The sequence below is a fragment of the Juglans regia genome, chromosome 3, assembly GCF_001411555.2.
Source record: "Juglans regia cultivar Chandler chromosome 3, Walnut 2.0, whole genome shotgun sequence".
Taxonomy (NCBI): Eukaryota; Viridiplantae; Streptophyta; class Magnoliopsida; order Fagales; family Juglandaceae; genus Juglans; species Juglans regia.
Genome location: NC_049903.1, coordinates 10,434,666 through 10,451,558, shown reverse-complemented (window position 1 = coordinate 10,451,558; position 16,893 = coordinate 10,434,666). Strand labels below are relative to the sequence as shown.

Sequence of the window (16,893 nt, the reverse complement as noted above, 5' to 3'; positions counted from 1 at the left end):
AAGTATTCACAGGTACTGCATGAGCCTTTTTATTGGATAGACTTTTATGAAATCATATTCTCCTTATTAATTGATAATTTAGTGATTATATATATTCCTAATGAAGATGTTAAAAGTTTAATTGCCTTAAAATATTGATAAAGAAGAAGTATTGATAAAACAGTTAATTGCTTTAAAATATTATCTTTTTTTTCATTGACCCATACTACTTTCTTTACAAATTTAACCTTCTGTTTTTACATTTTGTATTAGTACGTTGTGTCGGTGATATTTTTCCTAGAAACACAAATCCATCTCTCATTCTCGACTTCATCTCCCGCTTTGTCTCCCTCTCTCAACTCAGACCCCCTCTCTTCTCTCTCTCTACCTCGTGACCCTGGATTTCTCTTCTTCTTCCTGAAACCCAAAACAACCGAAGCTGTGAGACCCAACCTCAACGCCTCTCTCTCCCTTTGTTTCCATCATCTCGACCTCAACCTCTACGATTTTCAACTAGATCTGTCGTTTCTCTTCTCGATCTCCTCCACCTCGCCTTAGGGTGGTTTCGGTAGCTCGCTCCTCTCTCTCTCTCTCTCTCTCTCTCTCTCTCTCTCTCCCCAGGCCATGGCTAGAGAAGCCTAGCTCTAACTTAGTTTTTTTTTTCCCTTTTTTTATGTGTTAATTTGTTCTATGATTTTTTGTTTGCTAGATCTGCCGTTTCTCTTCTCGATCTCCTCCACCTTGCCTTAGAAATGATGGTTTGGGTAGTTCTCTCTCTCTCTCCCTCCCTCCCCCGTCCATGGCTAGAGAAGCCTAACTCTGACTTAGGTTCTTTTTTCTCTTTTTTTTATGTGTTAATTTGTTCTATGATTTTCTGTTTCTTAGTCTGGGTTTAATTCTTTGTTTTTCTTGGATAGGGTGTTGGAGGCCCTGATGGTTGAACCTTATGCTCAGTGAGAATTTTTTTCTCTACAGTGCAAAGTTACACTTAGATTCCCACTAAGATCAGTTTAATAAATGGGTTTAGATGTTTTTTTTCCTTGCATATATTGGTTTTCTGCATGGTAATAATTTGTTCTATTGTGAATCTGTACATAAATTTTCAAGGTGTCTACGAGAGCAACACGAAGAAAACCCTCATTCAATCTCTATTGCAGTAGATATCCATCACTGGTTGCTCTGTAAGTATTACGGATATTACTGCACTATCACTGGTTACTCTATAAATTTTATAATGCCCTAACCTAGAGAAATTTATATTTAACTGAGAAACAATAAAAATGTATTTATATATTAGATGCGAATATTGGGTCTGAAGATAAGAAAATTGGAACTTCCTGATTGCTAATCTATTTAGGCTTAATTTTTATTTTTTAGCTGTAATTTCTACTTTCTTTGTTATGCATATGTCTATTCTGTTATCAACTTGTGTAAATATCTTTTAGATGTAAGTATTAGATCTGAAAGTATCAAATACTTAAAAAACATCTAAAATATAAATATTGGGTTGTATATATTATATGTTTTTCTTGGTCTGTTTTTCCTAAGTAATTTATCTGGGTCTGTTTTGCTCATGATTTTATTGTTTGTTTGGATGAGTTATAGAGATAACCAGACATCAATATTTTCTAATTCTGTTAATTAAAAATTTTAGCAAAGATATGATGCTTTAAAGTTAAAAGTTTGAATTCTTTGTTAATAAAAGGAAACAGAGTTTGAACTCCTATTTGAATAATGAATGTATTTGATTTAAAATAAAGAAAAAGGCCAGATACAACAGTGACTATTGGAGCAATTATAGGTGCATTAATCTTTTTGTTTTATTGCTTTATTAAATATGTGGAAACTATCAGAAAATTTATGTGCAGATCTATGAAAAGAGGGAAGATGGAAATCTTTTCCCTGAGTGGAGTTACATAATCACTAATAGTGCTCTAGTGTATTACATATTGTGTGTGTGTGTGTGTGTGTCCACTGTCAAAAGTTTGCTTGCTTGTATGAAAAATGTGAAATTATCTTTCTGAGCTCACTTGTATGAAAAATAACTAAACTATGAGAATGTGATTTATAGGCATGTTTTTCATAATTGTTGATTCTGTTCTAACACAATATCGTCTTTATACACAACACTAACGAAGCCACAAACACAATATTAAATAGAAAAATAATAACTCAAAAAGAGAAAATTCCACAAGACATTTGTTTTTTAGATGATTTTTATAATACACTCAATTTATGTTAGGTTGTATATATTGTATGTTTTGCTTGGTTTGTGACAAAAACTTCTCCAAAACATTCACAATTCCATAAAATAGGAAAATAATTATATAACAAATGACGTTACATATACTTACAAAGATTATAAGTAGAAATATCCAACCAAAATACCCGAAGACAAACGACAAAAAAAGAACTTAAGAAGTTTAATAAAATACCTGAAGCCATAAAAGATTGTACAAAACAATTGAAATTTTTTACTTTTGAAATATGTTATAAAATGTGTTGGTTGAATATAATTGTTGGGATTACCTGACAGATTGAAATAAATAACAATAAATAAAAAAATCCAGAAAATAATTTATTTACAAAAACTTTCAAAATCAATATCACCGTACAATTGCAAAGATGAAACAAAAATGTTCAGTTCTGAAAGTCTTTTAACTGACAAGATCTGAAAATTAATCACGAAAAATAACCATAGAAAATAGTAAGTATTGTAGTAACAAAAAAAAAGGGTAGAAAATACTATATTTAAAATTATATACACGTAGATGATCAAACAAATAAATGAGAAAAGAAGAAATGACAAATAAAATTAAGAAGCAAAATTTTTTTCTCAGAAAAATCACCTGTAAAGAAGATCAATATGCAAAAGGAAAAGATTGGCAATTGACTAACCCCCCATAATTGACTAATCCACCAAATCTAATCTTTTTAGAAAAATGATAAATACACAACACTTTATACAACACTTTCTACAACAATGTTTTAAAAGGAGGGATATTTTTGTAAAATACCTTATAAAACTAACATCACTTTACAAAAATATCCTTTTATAACATGTGTTGTGAAAAGTGTTGTACAAAGTGTTCTGTGTTTATCACTACTCATCTTTTTAATGTGCAGCGGCCTCTGTTTTCCAAACGACATGCCATCAACATCAATATAATTGTATATAATTGTTGGTGCATGAACCGACTGAAGAAATAATAGCAATTGATGAGAATGAATGGACGCGGATCGAATTAATGACAATGTCGGCAGATGCAGGAACCGTTGAAAGAAATATGCATAGTTTTTTGAATTTTCTTAAAAACTTTTTTATTGTTTAATAATGAATATACTATTTACTCTTGTCAGTCAGTGTATAAATATCTATTTTTCTTTCATTCCCGAGGATCAGTTGCGTAGCTCGAGCAATTGTTTTTATAATGACTTTTCTCTATTCGTGCAATGGTGATGTGAAATTATGATTGCTGATAGATGAGAATTTCGTAGTTCATGGACGGATTTAGATGAACGACATTAATTTTAACAAAAAAATAATAAAAACTGTTAAAATAAGAAAATTCTGTTTGATAGCATCTTTATATATATATAAAGGTATAACCTCAAAAATTAATTAATATCCAGATCATGAATGTGTTAATATTAAAACAATTTATTTTGGGTCGACATTATAAATGATCCTAATTTAGAGTGAAACATTTAATTTTTTTTTTTCCAAAAAAAATAAAATTTTATAACCCCAAGAGGCTAATAATTGATGGGGAGTTTTCTTACTCATGACTCTCATATATCACATATTATATTTATTTTTATTATTTTTATTTTTTAAATTTTTTTATCATGTTATTTTAAAATTAATTAAATTTGTTTATTTATCATCCATGTACGATAATATATTACATATTTGTTAAAAAAAAAATAAAAAATTAAATATAATATATGATGCGAAGATAATAAGTACAATTTTTCTTTGTACTTGTTGGACTGTTTTTCAACAGTAGCAAGAATGGATTGAAAATGAGACAGACCACAGCACTGATGGATCATAAAAAAAGTCGAGAGTTACGACTGATCAAAATTATTAGATTTGTTTGACTGGTGAGAAGATCAAGAAGCTAGTAGGGGCCGGAATCTCACAGACGGTGAAATAAGATAGGAAAATTTTAGATAAATTTTAAAAATTAAATAAAATATTATTTTTTTAATATTATTATTATTTTAATATTTAAAAAAATTAAATTATTTATTATATTTTATATAAAAATTTTAAAAATTATAATAATAAAATAAAATAAAATGAGATGGAAGGTTTCTATATCGGAACGTACCAAAATATAAGTATTTTTTCACCAGTACGTACTTGCTTGGTGTAAAGTCATAGTCATTGAACAAAACAGGCCCCAGTTCTCTTAAATGTTGTTAATCCAGGAGGATTTTATTCAAAAGCTTGGTCCAGACTCCAGACTCCGACTCTTCCATCTTCTCCAATAGAAATATTTTAATATTATATGAAAAAAAAAAATTATAAATTGATAAAATTTGAGATATTTTAAATTATAAAATTATTTTTATGATAAAATAAATCTAATAAATCATAAAAAAAATATATTAATTTATGAATTTATTTTTATATAATTCATTTGTATTTATAACATTTATCTTTCCGAAATAACATACATATATATATGAATGAATTTATCCAAATTTTTTTTTTTTTTTTATATCATTCATTGTCCATATATACTTTCAGATTATCCGAATAAATTAATACATGAATGTGTCCATATAATTTTATCAAACCAACAGCACCTCGATCAACCTCATGATCTAAAGCATGCATGCCCCCTAGCTAGCTGCAACAATAATGGCCTTGTCTTATTCAATGGTTTTGGCCCCCCTCTACAAACCATGCATCAAAAGCTGTTAATATTTTATCCGCGTGCATGTTTATATTTGTTTTATATATAAAGTCTTCTTTACATATTCCATTAATACGATTGATCAAAATAATTATTTTATATTAAAAAAATAATATAATCAATTATATTAATAAAGTAAAAATAAAAAGTAAAAATAAATGCACATTAAGTTTTTGTATTTATTATATCAGCTGTACTATCAGGGAAAACCCAGTTAAAATAGTCATGGTCAAAGTAAAAAAAAAAGAAAGAAAAGAAATAATGACGGAAAATTTGAAAGGGGAAAGAGGGATCACTTTTCCAAGGGAAGATAATCCAAAGCAGGCTACCTGTAAAAACCCAGCAGCTTTGGCTCTATTCTATGGAACTATTTGTTAGAAACAGGCCCTTGGCTGCCGCCTTCTTTACGACCTGTCCTTCTCCTGGCCATGGAGTTTCTTTTGTCTTTACCTTTCTCTCCTTTCTGCTTTAACAACCATTTGAATCTAATAACCCTAGCTACTATTCTCTTTGCCACCAAGCTGGCCACATGATCAGAAAGATATCAGAATTAAGATCAACCTAATCCAACCTATATATATATATACACACACACACACTCTCTTCAACCCTAAAGCAAGCTAGCGGAGAGGCAGAGAAACGAGTCCCTGATACTACTTCTGTCAACATTAATCTAGCTAGCTGTAACTTCCCAGCTCTCAGATTCTGCAGGTAGCATCTTTAAATCTTGTTCTCTGCATTTTATCCGGTATGTTCTCTTAAATCTTATATATAAATTCAGCTACCTGTAAATTAATAATAGGGTTCATATATATTTGTGGATGATATATATATATATATATATATATATATATTTAGCATGATTAAACAAATATTGATCTGTCGTTTCAAGTATAGAGTTAGGTGGAGGAGAAGATTGACTTCATTCATCTACTCTACTTTTATTTTCCTTCCCGGAAAACTTTGAATTTGGTATTAATTCTAGATGCTATGGTGATTCATTCATATATACTTCCATAAGTACTGGGTATATTTTGCTGGTGTTGAAACTCAAAAACTAAAACATACCTGGGCTATGCATCATGTATTTGTCTGCTGTGGATATATATGCTTGCCTGGCTCCCTGAATGCCATCTAAGAAGCTTGTCAAAGAGTGTTGGCAACCTTCCTACTTGGCATGAGGGGAGTCATGCAGGCCCAGCGCCCTGCAGTAGACGAATGCCATGAAGAAATTCCCAGCATATAATAATAATATTGTAATACTTTGTAACAGGCCATTTGCATTCCCATATAATATATTTAAATAAGTAAAATATATACAGTCTCATGATTTTATTTAATTTTGAGTGCACATGTTACATATATAATATTATTAATGAGACTCCAGTCCACATTTTATCATTATCGTGACCTACTAATCTGGCAACTCCTCATGTCCACATTTTACCAAATTATTGAGTCTAGTCTTCAAAAATCAAGATCAAAGATTTTGAAGCTGACTCCTGCAGATTCGCAAATATCGAGACCTGGTTGTCACATTCAAACTAAATAATACACAATTCAAGGTGAAAAAAAATTGATAAATACACTTCACTTTCATACTAATATTTTATATAATTATATTTTAAAATAATTTATAAAAATAACATCATTTTATAAAAATTTATTTATTTTAAAATATATATTATGAAATATATTATACAGATATCATTATTCTTCAAGATGATTCATATCTCTCTTACCTTCCGGTATGGGTATAAATTTGTGTACAACAAATTTATTTATTATTTTTTTATTATCTCATGATTTAATATATTTTAGATGATTAGATAATATTTATTATATTTTATTTATAAATTAATTATTTAATAATTACTACAAAAAAATAGACTTTTATGATTAAATTATTGTGACCAAAAGATTATTTGTAAGTAATTTTAATTGTAAATAGTCATAAATAATTTTCTTATAATAAATATTTATTATAAAAAAAAAAAAACAATGACGAGTAACATTTCTCGTGCACATAATTTACAAATACCAACTGAAAAATAAATCATGGAAAAATATAGATATACATGATCCTTGGAAATTGTTTGGGCATGGATCGTTTTCCGAGTTTTAATTAATTACAACAAGTGGGAGTGAAGCAGTACTTATTTTGATGATGCAGGTTGCTGGGCGTCCAATTATAATGGCTTTATATTTAATCTGTATTATTAGTGAAAATGATTGATATCGTCGGCCTGTCAAATCCTACTAATTTCAAATGATCTGTTCTTCGTGTTCATGATGATCAAATGCATGCATGCAGCTGGGCCTATTGTTTTCAGCAACTAATTCACAAGGAGACGCACGCGCGCAGCAGTTGATGGGATCGAGTCATCTTCTTTAGATTGCCTTTGTTGTGTGGTTTTGGGTTGTGTCGAACATAATGATCTTTACCTTTCATTAACAGTACTAACTTTTGTCTCTTTACACCTCGATCGGAAAATTTATTTCATTATATGCTAAATTATCAATATTATTGTGGTAAAATAATTTTTTGGATTATATAAAAATAATCGTATAAATTAATATGATTTGTTAAATTATAAAATTATTTATATTATAAAATATATTTAATAGATCAGATGAAATTACGTTAATTTATAAAATTATATTTATGTAATTTTTTTGTTTATAGCACTTTTCAATTAGACACACACATATATATATATATATATATATATATAGATTGATCCCAAAAAATCATGCAAAAATATTATTACGTGAAACAATCGACATGGATCCCTTGAATTAATCCCATGTATCATTATTATATAATACATTTTATTTTTCTTGATGCAAAACCCAATATCCCAGGAAAGTTTGGCACGTCATTGAATACGTAGTACTACTCTGGTCCTTTTCAAGTCAAGTCAAGTCAAGAAAAAATATAGTCCAAAACTAGCGAAAAGCAAACGGATGATGACGTTAATGCATGGCATCCATATAATAATAATAATAATAATAATAATAGTACTGTTATAAATTTTGAATTGGGATCTAAAAAGTCTCTCAAATTTTTTTTTATATATTTTTTAGATCTTGAATTCGGAATTCAAAGACATTTCTTTAATAATAATATATCTGTTAATGATCCCATGGCTAAAAATAAAAAGAATTAGTACAAAAGGTATAAGAGTATCGGCTTGATCAAATTTATTTTTAAAATTTAATTAATATCACATTTTTTTATATTTATTTTATTTAAATTTAATCCACATGTTAGATTATCTATTCACTATTTATACAAAAATAAAATATTATTAATTTAATAATTTTTTTTAATTTATTTTTATCACATTTTGTATCTCTACCAATAAAATGTTAATAATAATTATATTTTAATTAAATTAATATTAAAAAAATCATATTTTCAAAAGTCATTTAATGCTAATAACAAAAAATATTTGATTAAACTCATCTAAAATTTTATCTAAATTTCTTAATTACAAACCAAATAATATTTTTTGTTTAGAGTGAGAAACTAATATTTTAATATTTGATTGGAGTGATAATTAATATTTTAATATTTGGTAAATTAATTGTAATTCTTCATCTTCAACCAACCATAGTAAAAAAAATCTAAATTATTTTAGATTTATTCAATTTAATGTGAGATATTTTTTACATCAATTATGTAAATTTTAGTCAATTCTCTCATTTGGCCAAGCCAATGAGGATGTGCTGGCTGTACCATCAACAAATCAAAGACGTAGGTAAAGGATTGAATACTGAGTTGATATGAAATTAGAAAATTAAGTAAAATATTGTTATAATATTATTTTCTAATATTATTATTATTATTTTTATATTTAAAAAATTAAATTATATTTATTTTATGTAAAAATTTAAAAAATTTATTGTAATAAAATAAAATAAAATAAATCAACTCTCAATCCAAACGAAATAAACAATCCATCCTATCATCAACTATTTTAATTTCCACAATCAAGAGATCAGGGAAAGACAAAAATATAAATTTGTATACAAGGCAAATGGATTGATCTATTATTCAAAGAGTCATGTCCATTTGTCTATACTGCACGCTACTGTTATTTTTTTTTATTTCTATTAAATTATTTAAATTTTTCTATTCATCATCTTTATACTACATATTTATTAAGGGATAAAAATAAAAAGTTAAAAAAATAAAATAAATATGTGATATATGAATGATTTTAGATGATTTGAGTTGATATACAAATAATTATATTTTGTGGATCATAATAAAATATATTTAAATATATGAAATAAATTAATATGAATTTAAATTATTTTATAAAAAATTATAAAAATAATAAATTTTATTAATAATTAAATTAAAATAAATTTAACAACCAAACACAATCTAAAATTATTCATCATTCAAATTGACGAAGACTACTTGGTAGTTGTTTTTGCTTCACTGCGCGCAAAACAGTGTCTTGACTCATGGTCTGTTGGAGTTCTCGACATAGCTGGACCACCAAATTAATTCTCTGACAGGCAAAATAAATATCATCGTTTATTTATTTTTTTTGTCAATTTGTGATATAAATATCATCCCTAGTATACTGTGTGTTTATATATATATATATAGATACTTATATAGTCGATTAACCTGAACCACTTATATTTCCATCGACCCTAATTCTGGTCCCCTCATGTATGCATGCCCTACTTGTGAGGGGTAAAAGACACCGGGCCAAACCAACCAAGCCACTATTAGGAGATAGAATAAAGTATCGTTTGAATTTGAAGATGAGTTAAGATAAATTAAAATAAATTATAAATAGTAATGAGATAAGTTATAAATAATAATAAAATTTATAAGTTAAAGTTGCTGAATAATAATAAATAGTAGTGAGATGAGTAGAGATGAATTGAGATGGATTGTAAATACAAACGAAACCTAAGAGAGAGAGATGAAATAATAAGGGATAAGGAGTGAGGGTGTAATGAGATAAAAGACGGGAGTGTTGAGAGAAAGTAGAAAAGGGAGGGGGTTAGATACGCAAAACAGACATCCCTCACCACTATCGAGACGCACACGAAAAGATGATCAGATAAAAGAGGATGTCCAAACGACTTCAAACGAGCTTCTTCTTCGACTTCTTCTCCGACCTCTAGAGGGAGAGCTTTAGAGAAAATATCTTTTCCAGCAAGTAGATCTTCTGCTCTCATGTACAATAAGAAATGAGAGGTTATGAGAAACTGTAAACAAACATATTATAATGAATTTTCCTTCCTCAAACGCCTGTGGATGTAGATAACATTTCGAACCACGTAAATTTGTGTGTTCATTTCTCTTTATTTTCTCTGTATTTATTTTTTATTCATTGTCATGGATGTACATATCGATACCGTACAACGGAACTACACTACTATCGAGAGCTCCAAACTACACAAATCGAGGTCCAAATCATCTCAACGGGTCAAAAATAACTCTTTATTTCCTTCTAGTCTGTTATGCAATTTTTCATGCATCAACACTACTAAATATTGTTTAATTAAATTAAATTCTAATTTGGACCCACACTTTGATAATTTCTTTTGATAATTGGAATTAGTCCGGTAAATTTTCCAGGGCCCCGATATTCCTGAATAAGTGATCTGGCCTTAATATTATTTATTGGAAAATCCTGATCCTAGTCCTACGGTTGATCATGATTCACGAGCTAGCTAGCTAGCTAGCAGCGTTATTGACACGGATCGATCATCGATTATTGGAAGCTTGACTTTACTTACGGACGATCGCGAAGACCAAAATCAAAAGACTCAAGACTCGAAAGGTCGACATAATGAGGAATCTTCCAGGAAACGCTTCTGGCTAGCCTTTTCTGACTTTTAAAGTCTTTTTCTATCAATATTGCCACAGGAAGTCTTTTCTCAATGGTTAGTACGTTTCCATTGATAAAACCGGCCGGGGGCTTTCTTTCGTCTTAATTCGTTTTCTTTATGTATAGAAGAAGTACAATCACTGGAGTCTTGTTCGAAATATAAGGTTGTATTTAGATGTTAAAATGAGTTGAGTTGAGTTGAGATGATAAAATATTATTAAAATATTATTTTTTAATATTATTATTATTTTAAGATTTGAAAAAATTGAATTGTTTATTATATTTTGTATTGAAATTTGAAAAAGTTGTAATTATGAGTTGAAATGAGTTTGGTAACCAAACTCACCCTAAACTCTGTTAATAGAGATTTCGATTTTTATTAAAAGCATCTTTATTAGTTGGGGTAAAGTTTAATGATAGCTAAATTTTAATTAATATATGCTAAAAGACTATCATATTGTATTGAGTATCTCTATAAAATTTTAGACTTCTGCTATAGTGATTCTCTAAATTTATAGGTAAACAGTAGGTTAGCTAAATATTAAAATATTCAATTCTCACTTCTCTCACAAAATATGTAAGTATTTTTTGTAATTAAGAAATTTGGTTTGATTTATTATTATTAAATATAAAATGTAATAAAAATTAATAAATTAGTTAATATTAATTAGAATATTAATTATTAAGTTAATTCTAATGATAAGTTAATTATAATATAATTATTATTAATATTAATATTTAATAAATTTGATAAATATTAATATTAATTTAATTAGAATATAATTATTATTAATATTAAATTTGTAGAATTATAAAATGTGATACAAATAAATTAAATAAAAAAATTATTAAATTAATAATATTTTATTATTATATAGAGAGTAAATGGTTAATCCAATGTGAAAATTGAATTTAAATAGAATATGCAAATGTAAAAAAGTGTGATATTGGCTAAATTTTGAAGATGAATTTGGTCAAATCAATGAGAATGCTCTAATGGCATCACTTTATTATTATTAAGTGAAGGTAAAATGAGTTTTTCCTATTGATGTCTTCACTATGACCCGATAGGCCCACAGGACATCAGGAAGCTCCTTTGCCCACGCGCCCTTTTTGTCGTTGAGGTCCTTCTTGAGCATTCCCATCAACACCATGTTGGTCGCCTCCACCTACTCGTTAGACTTGTAGTGGCTCGAAGACGAGTACCGAAACTCAATCCCCAACTCCCAGAACCAGTTACAATAGTGATTGGAATCAAATTGTCTCTCATTATCTAATATGATAGTGCGATTAGTCGATTAACCTAGACCACTTATATTTCCATCGATCCTACTTCTGGTCCTCTCATGTATGCATGTCCTACTTGTGAGGGGATGAAATGCACCGGATCAGTCTACCAAACTACCACTAGGAGACAGAATAAGAGAGAGGGAGAGGGGACAAGGGGGTGAGGGTGTCAAGAGATAAAAGACATGAGGGTGTTGGGAGAAAGTGAGAAAGGGAGAGGGGGTTAGACATGCAAAGTGGACATCCCTCACCACTATCGAAGCGCATACGGGAAGATGATCAGATAAAAGGGGAGGTACAAACGACTTCAAACGGGCTTCTTCTTCGACTTCTTCTCTAACCTCTGGAGGGAGAGTTTCAGAGAGAACATCTTCTACAACAAGTAGATCTTCTGCTCCTATTATACAATGAGAAATAAGAGACTATGAGAGACTGTAAACAAACATATATATTATAGTAGATTTTTCCTCTCCAAACGCCTGTGGACGTAGGCAACATGCCAAACCACATAAATTTGTGTCCCTTTATTTCTATTTTCTCTGCATTTATTTTTCATTTACCATCATGGATGTATGTATTGACATCGTACAATCGCACCGCACCACTGTCGGGAGCTCCAAACAATACCTATTGAGGCCTAAATCATCTCAGCGGGTTGAGAATGAATTTTTCTCCCACTCCGATCTGTTGTGCGATTTTTCATGTATCAATACTCCTAATTGTCTAGTTAGATTAAATTCTAATTTGGACCCACACTTTGATAATTGGAATATTACTCCGGTAAATTTTCAAGGACCCCGATATTCCTGAATAAGTGATCTGGCCTTAATATTATTTATTGGAAAATCCTGATCCTAGTCCTACGGTTGATCCATGTTTCACGAGCTAGCTAGCCGCGTTATTGACACGGATCAATCATCGATTAATTGGAAGCTTGACTCTACTTACGTACGATCCGAAGACCAAAATCAAAAGACTCAAGGTGATGGGAAACACCGACATGTGACTTAATTTAATGATCACGAATGTTCCAGGAAACGCTTCTGGCGTGCTTTTTCTGACTTTTTCTATCAACGTTCCCACGGGAAGTCTTTTCTCAATGGTTATAAGTACGTGTCCATTGATAAAACCGGCCGGGGGCTTTCTTTCGTCTTAATTCGTTTTCTTTATATATAAAAGTCCTGTCTATTTTCTTGGCTCTCGAAGACGACAGACAATAGAATCGCTAACAGCATGAAGGTATGACTTGCAATCACATGATATTAATTGATCATATTTTTCGTTCTTTAATTTTGGGATCATTATATATATATATATATATACACACACATTCTGACGGCCTCTTTCTCCATGGACGTTAAATTTGCAGCAAAAGATTGTGGTGAAGGTGCAGATGAACTGCCAAAAATGTCAGACTAAGGCACTCAAGGTCGCAGCTTCTATAGATGGTTAGTACAAGTTCTACGATCGATGAATAATATATACAGCTTAATTCTCGCGTTCAAAAAAACCTTTGAATATTAATGATTGTACGTATTGATCTCCACATATATATATATATATATATATCTATAACACTCATATTTTTACTTGGTAAAGATGTCAAAACCATGCATATCATGTATGTGTGTGTGTCATGTACTGTTGGAGTCTAGAATCAGATTATATATAAGTGATTTGCAATGCATGCAGGCGTGGATTTTTTGGGCTTAGGAGCGGAGAAAGATAGGGTGGTGGTGATTGGGAATGGAGTTGATGCTGTAAAGTTGGCTACAAGTCTGACTAAGAAGGTTGGGCATACCGAGATTATCAGTGTAGAAGTGATGAAACAAAGCTAACATCAAGAGTCAAGACCATATAATATAGATCGATACTTGCGTGCACGCCATCAGACACGCACAGATAGAGAGCTGAGAGATGTTTCTTAGAAAGCTTTTTAATGCACATTAATTAATTAATTTCGCATGTATGTTTTCTTTATCCATTGGGCAGTACTTGATCAGTGAGATATGATATGTTTAATCCTGAGAAAGATTTTTTATATCTCTCTTCGTTAATTCCTAATTTTCTGATCTCATTATTATCAGATATATATATATATATATATATATTAGCTTATAAATAAAAATAGTACTATTAATTCTATTAATTATGATATAAAATATATTAGCTTAGTGCATCGTACGTGCATATTTACATGAATTAATGCATGCATGTGTTGCATCGCAGCCAACGGTTTTAAGCCGAACTTAATTTTCACGCGCAACTTATTACTATATATATATATATATATATATATATATATATATATATATATATATATACTAGGTGAAAGCAATGTGCAATACGCATTTGTTTAGTTTATATTTATTTATTTTTTGTTAAGAACTAATTTTTTATTAATAAGGACGTAATATTTTTGATTAATTAAATAACGATGTAATATTTAAGTAATTTATAAATAATTAGATGCAGTCACATATTATAGAAGGAGTGTTAATAAAAGTTATAAAATGACCTTATAAATAAATAATATTGTCCATAATTTTATGAAAGTTGTTTGAGATAATTTTAATTCTAAGATGACGATCCAGCATTTTTCTCATCTTGCGTAATGGGCTCTAGAAGAATATTTGAATAGATATTTTAATATGGAATAGAGATATTAGACCACGGTAAAGCAAAGATGAGTGAAACAATATTAATGAATGAAATTTATTTATTATATACAAAGAAACAATAAATAAAGAGCATTACAAATTAAATCAATTATGTTAACAGATAATTTAACAGATATACTACCATCTAATTTGTATTTTAACAGATTTGAATTACAAATATATATTTAGATATACTACCATTACTTCAACGTTCAAATCTTAAATCAATTATGTTACTACCACAACTATTAGAAAAATGTACATCAAATATATATAAAATGGAGCACTCATATAAAGAGTTCACTTTACCAATAAATATTTACATGAAAATATTAATCATTTGGCAGGAACATTCACTATAAATAAGAAATGTAAGCAAGGTTCATACCCAAAAAAAATCTAATGTCTTGTTGCTTTTTCTTATGTCAAACTATGTTCAACCATGCTGCGTGCAGGAATAGTCTGCAGTATTCATTACAAGAAAATTGTTTATTTGTGGCCATTTAATTCCAGCAAAATGACTATTTACAGCTAAAATGAGTCTGTTTTGGTCACAAATAACATTTTCGCCGCAATTAAATGACCACAAAAGTTCATTTTTCTTGTAGTGATTTATGGAGACATTCCAGAGTGAACCTAATCTTTATAATGTTTTCTTCATAAGCAACTAAACCTCACGTTGGAATCCATTAAGAACCTTCATTTACTCTGTTGATTTAACTTCGTCACATGGCAGTGTTAAAGTTGAAATTAATTTAATAGGGAAAAACAAAACATCTAATTTTGATATTATGCACTTGCTTATGCTCATGGGTCTGTGTTTGTTTAGTAGGGATAGATACGAATGGAATAGAGAATGCAGCAACAAAATCTAATTTTCTATTTATGTTAATAATTTATTACCTGCCAGGAAAGATAATATATATTTTTGTGTTGTTCCATTAACGCGGTAATTGAACTTCATGACATTCATTTTTCTCATCGTGCTGGCAATTTTAATTCTCAGCATTTTTCTAAGTAATGGGCTCTAAAAATAAATCATCCCACAAACAAACAAATAGTGTATTAGTTTTTAGATATAAAATTTTGACCTTGTATAGGTGTCATCCCCAAAAAATAGTAAATGTTTAGAACAATTAAGTACAAAAACAAATAAATAGAGCTAAGCATGGAGCCAACTCTTTGTTACACAGTCAGCCCTGCAAACTACAGGGGATGGTAACAATGTAGGATAACATCATCAAATCCGTATATGGAAAATGGATAAAAAAAAATGAAATATAAACATAAATAACAAAAATCAACTGGAGATAAAAAAAAGTTAAACCATATGCATGAAGTGGTGGGCTTACCAAGTAGGATAGCGATCTATCATCACTTGCATTCGTGTAACCACCCATATCAGATTCTTTTTGCACAACTGATATGGCATTGAACCAAAGCCATCACACCAAGAAGTCCAGCACTTTTAACATGATTAAGGGCAGTTTCCTGGAACCAAAAGCAAGAGGAATAAGGTAATAGCTCATGAAAAAAAAATCTCAACCCATGCCATTCAAGAAAAATAGAACGTCCTGTTAAAGGATGCAATTTTGATTTTTAAATAAGTGGTATAAAATTTGAAGATTATGGTGATAGCGGCAAGAAGCATGCTCCAATCAGCTAACGTGTTAATGAAAGTCCTAGGGGCAGCCCAAGTGATTATAAATTAGGGTTTTGTAATGGGCATTTCAGGAAAAAAAAAGGAACAATTGTGAAATAGAGATATAGAAAAAAGGCGGGCACAGGGGTGCGGACATATTTAATTCCATATCAAAGAAAACATTTACAACCTCACATGAATGCCAAAATGTGATCTTATTCAGAAATTTTTTCGATCATCATCTGATCAGTATTTTCTAAAAAACAAAAAATCTCAGTATTTTCTAATTTTTCTTACCTCTTTAATTATAATAATAATAACAACACATAAAATAAAAAAATAAAAAAATAAAAGAGAAGAAGAAGAAGTTGGGACGGCCTTGTAGGTTCTGTTAGAGTATCTAAAATTCACTATGTAATTTCTATAGGCACTTTGAGGGGCCTGAACCTCCAATTTGTAATACAAATTATTATAGAAACTGGATAATTCATTACTGAAGCATTGAAATGTACTTAAAGCAATTACAGGTA

The 16,893-nt window shown here is 29.5% G+C and overlaps 1 protein-coding gene and 1 long non-coding RNA gene across 5 annotated transcripts; both read left to right on the top strand.

Annotated features, from left to right (window-relative positions):
- Positions 1-284: 284 nt before the first annotated feature.
- LOC108996486 lies at positions 285-3,433 on the top strand. 4 transcript variants are annotated; one of them, XR_001997015.2, is made up of 5 exons: positions 286-547; positions 689-807; positions 897-932; positions 1,087-1,160; positions 3,106-3,433. It is a non-coding gene; the product is annotated as an uncharacterized LOC108996486 (long non-coding RNA). The 4 variants fall into 4 exon arrangements; XR_004801116.1 differs by having other exon boundaries at positions 285-547; positions 897-1,160; XR_001997014.2 differs by having other exon boundaries at positions 287-547; positions 1,087-3,433.
- Positions 3,434-13,196: 9,763 nt separating this feature from the next.
- Positions 13,197-14,125, top strand: LOC108996521 (disease resistance protein RGA5-like). The gene is made up of 3 exons (XM_018972453.2): positions 13,197-13,300; positions 13,431-13,509; positions 13,754-14,125. The coding sequence occupies exons 1-3, from the start codon at positions 13,295-13,297 to the stop codon at positions 13,897-13,899; spliced, it is 231 nt and encodes a 76-aa protein (XP_018827998.1). The 5' UTR covers positions 13,197-13,294; the 3' UTR covers positions 13,900-14,125.
- Positions 14,126-16,893: the final 2,768 nt, after the last annotated feature.

Bases quoted from the DNA above. Each gene is read 5' to 3' on its own strand.
- LOC108996521 (XM_018972453.2), top strand. The intron at 13,510-13,753 runs GTTAGTACAAGT...CAATGCATGCAG, and splicing joins GGTCGCAGCTTCTATAGATG to GCGTGGATTTTTTGGGCTTA.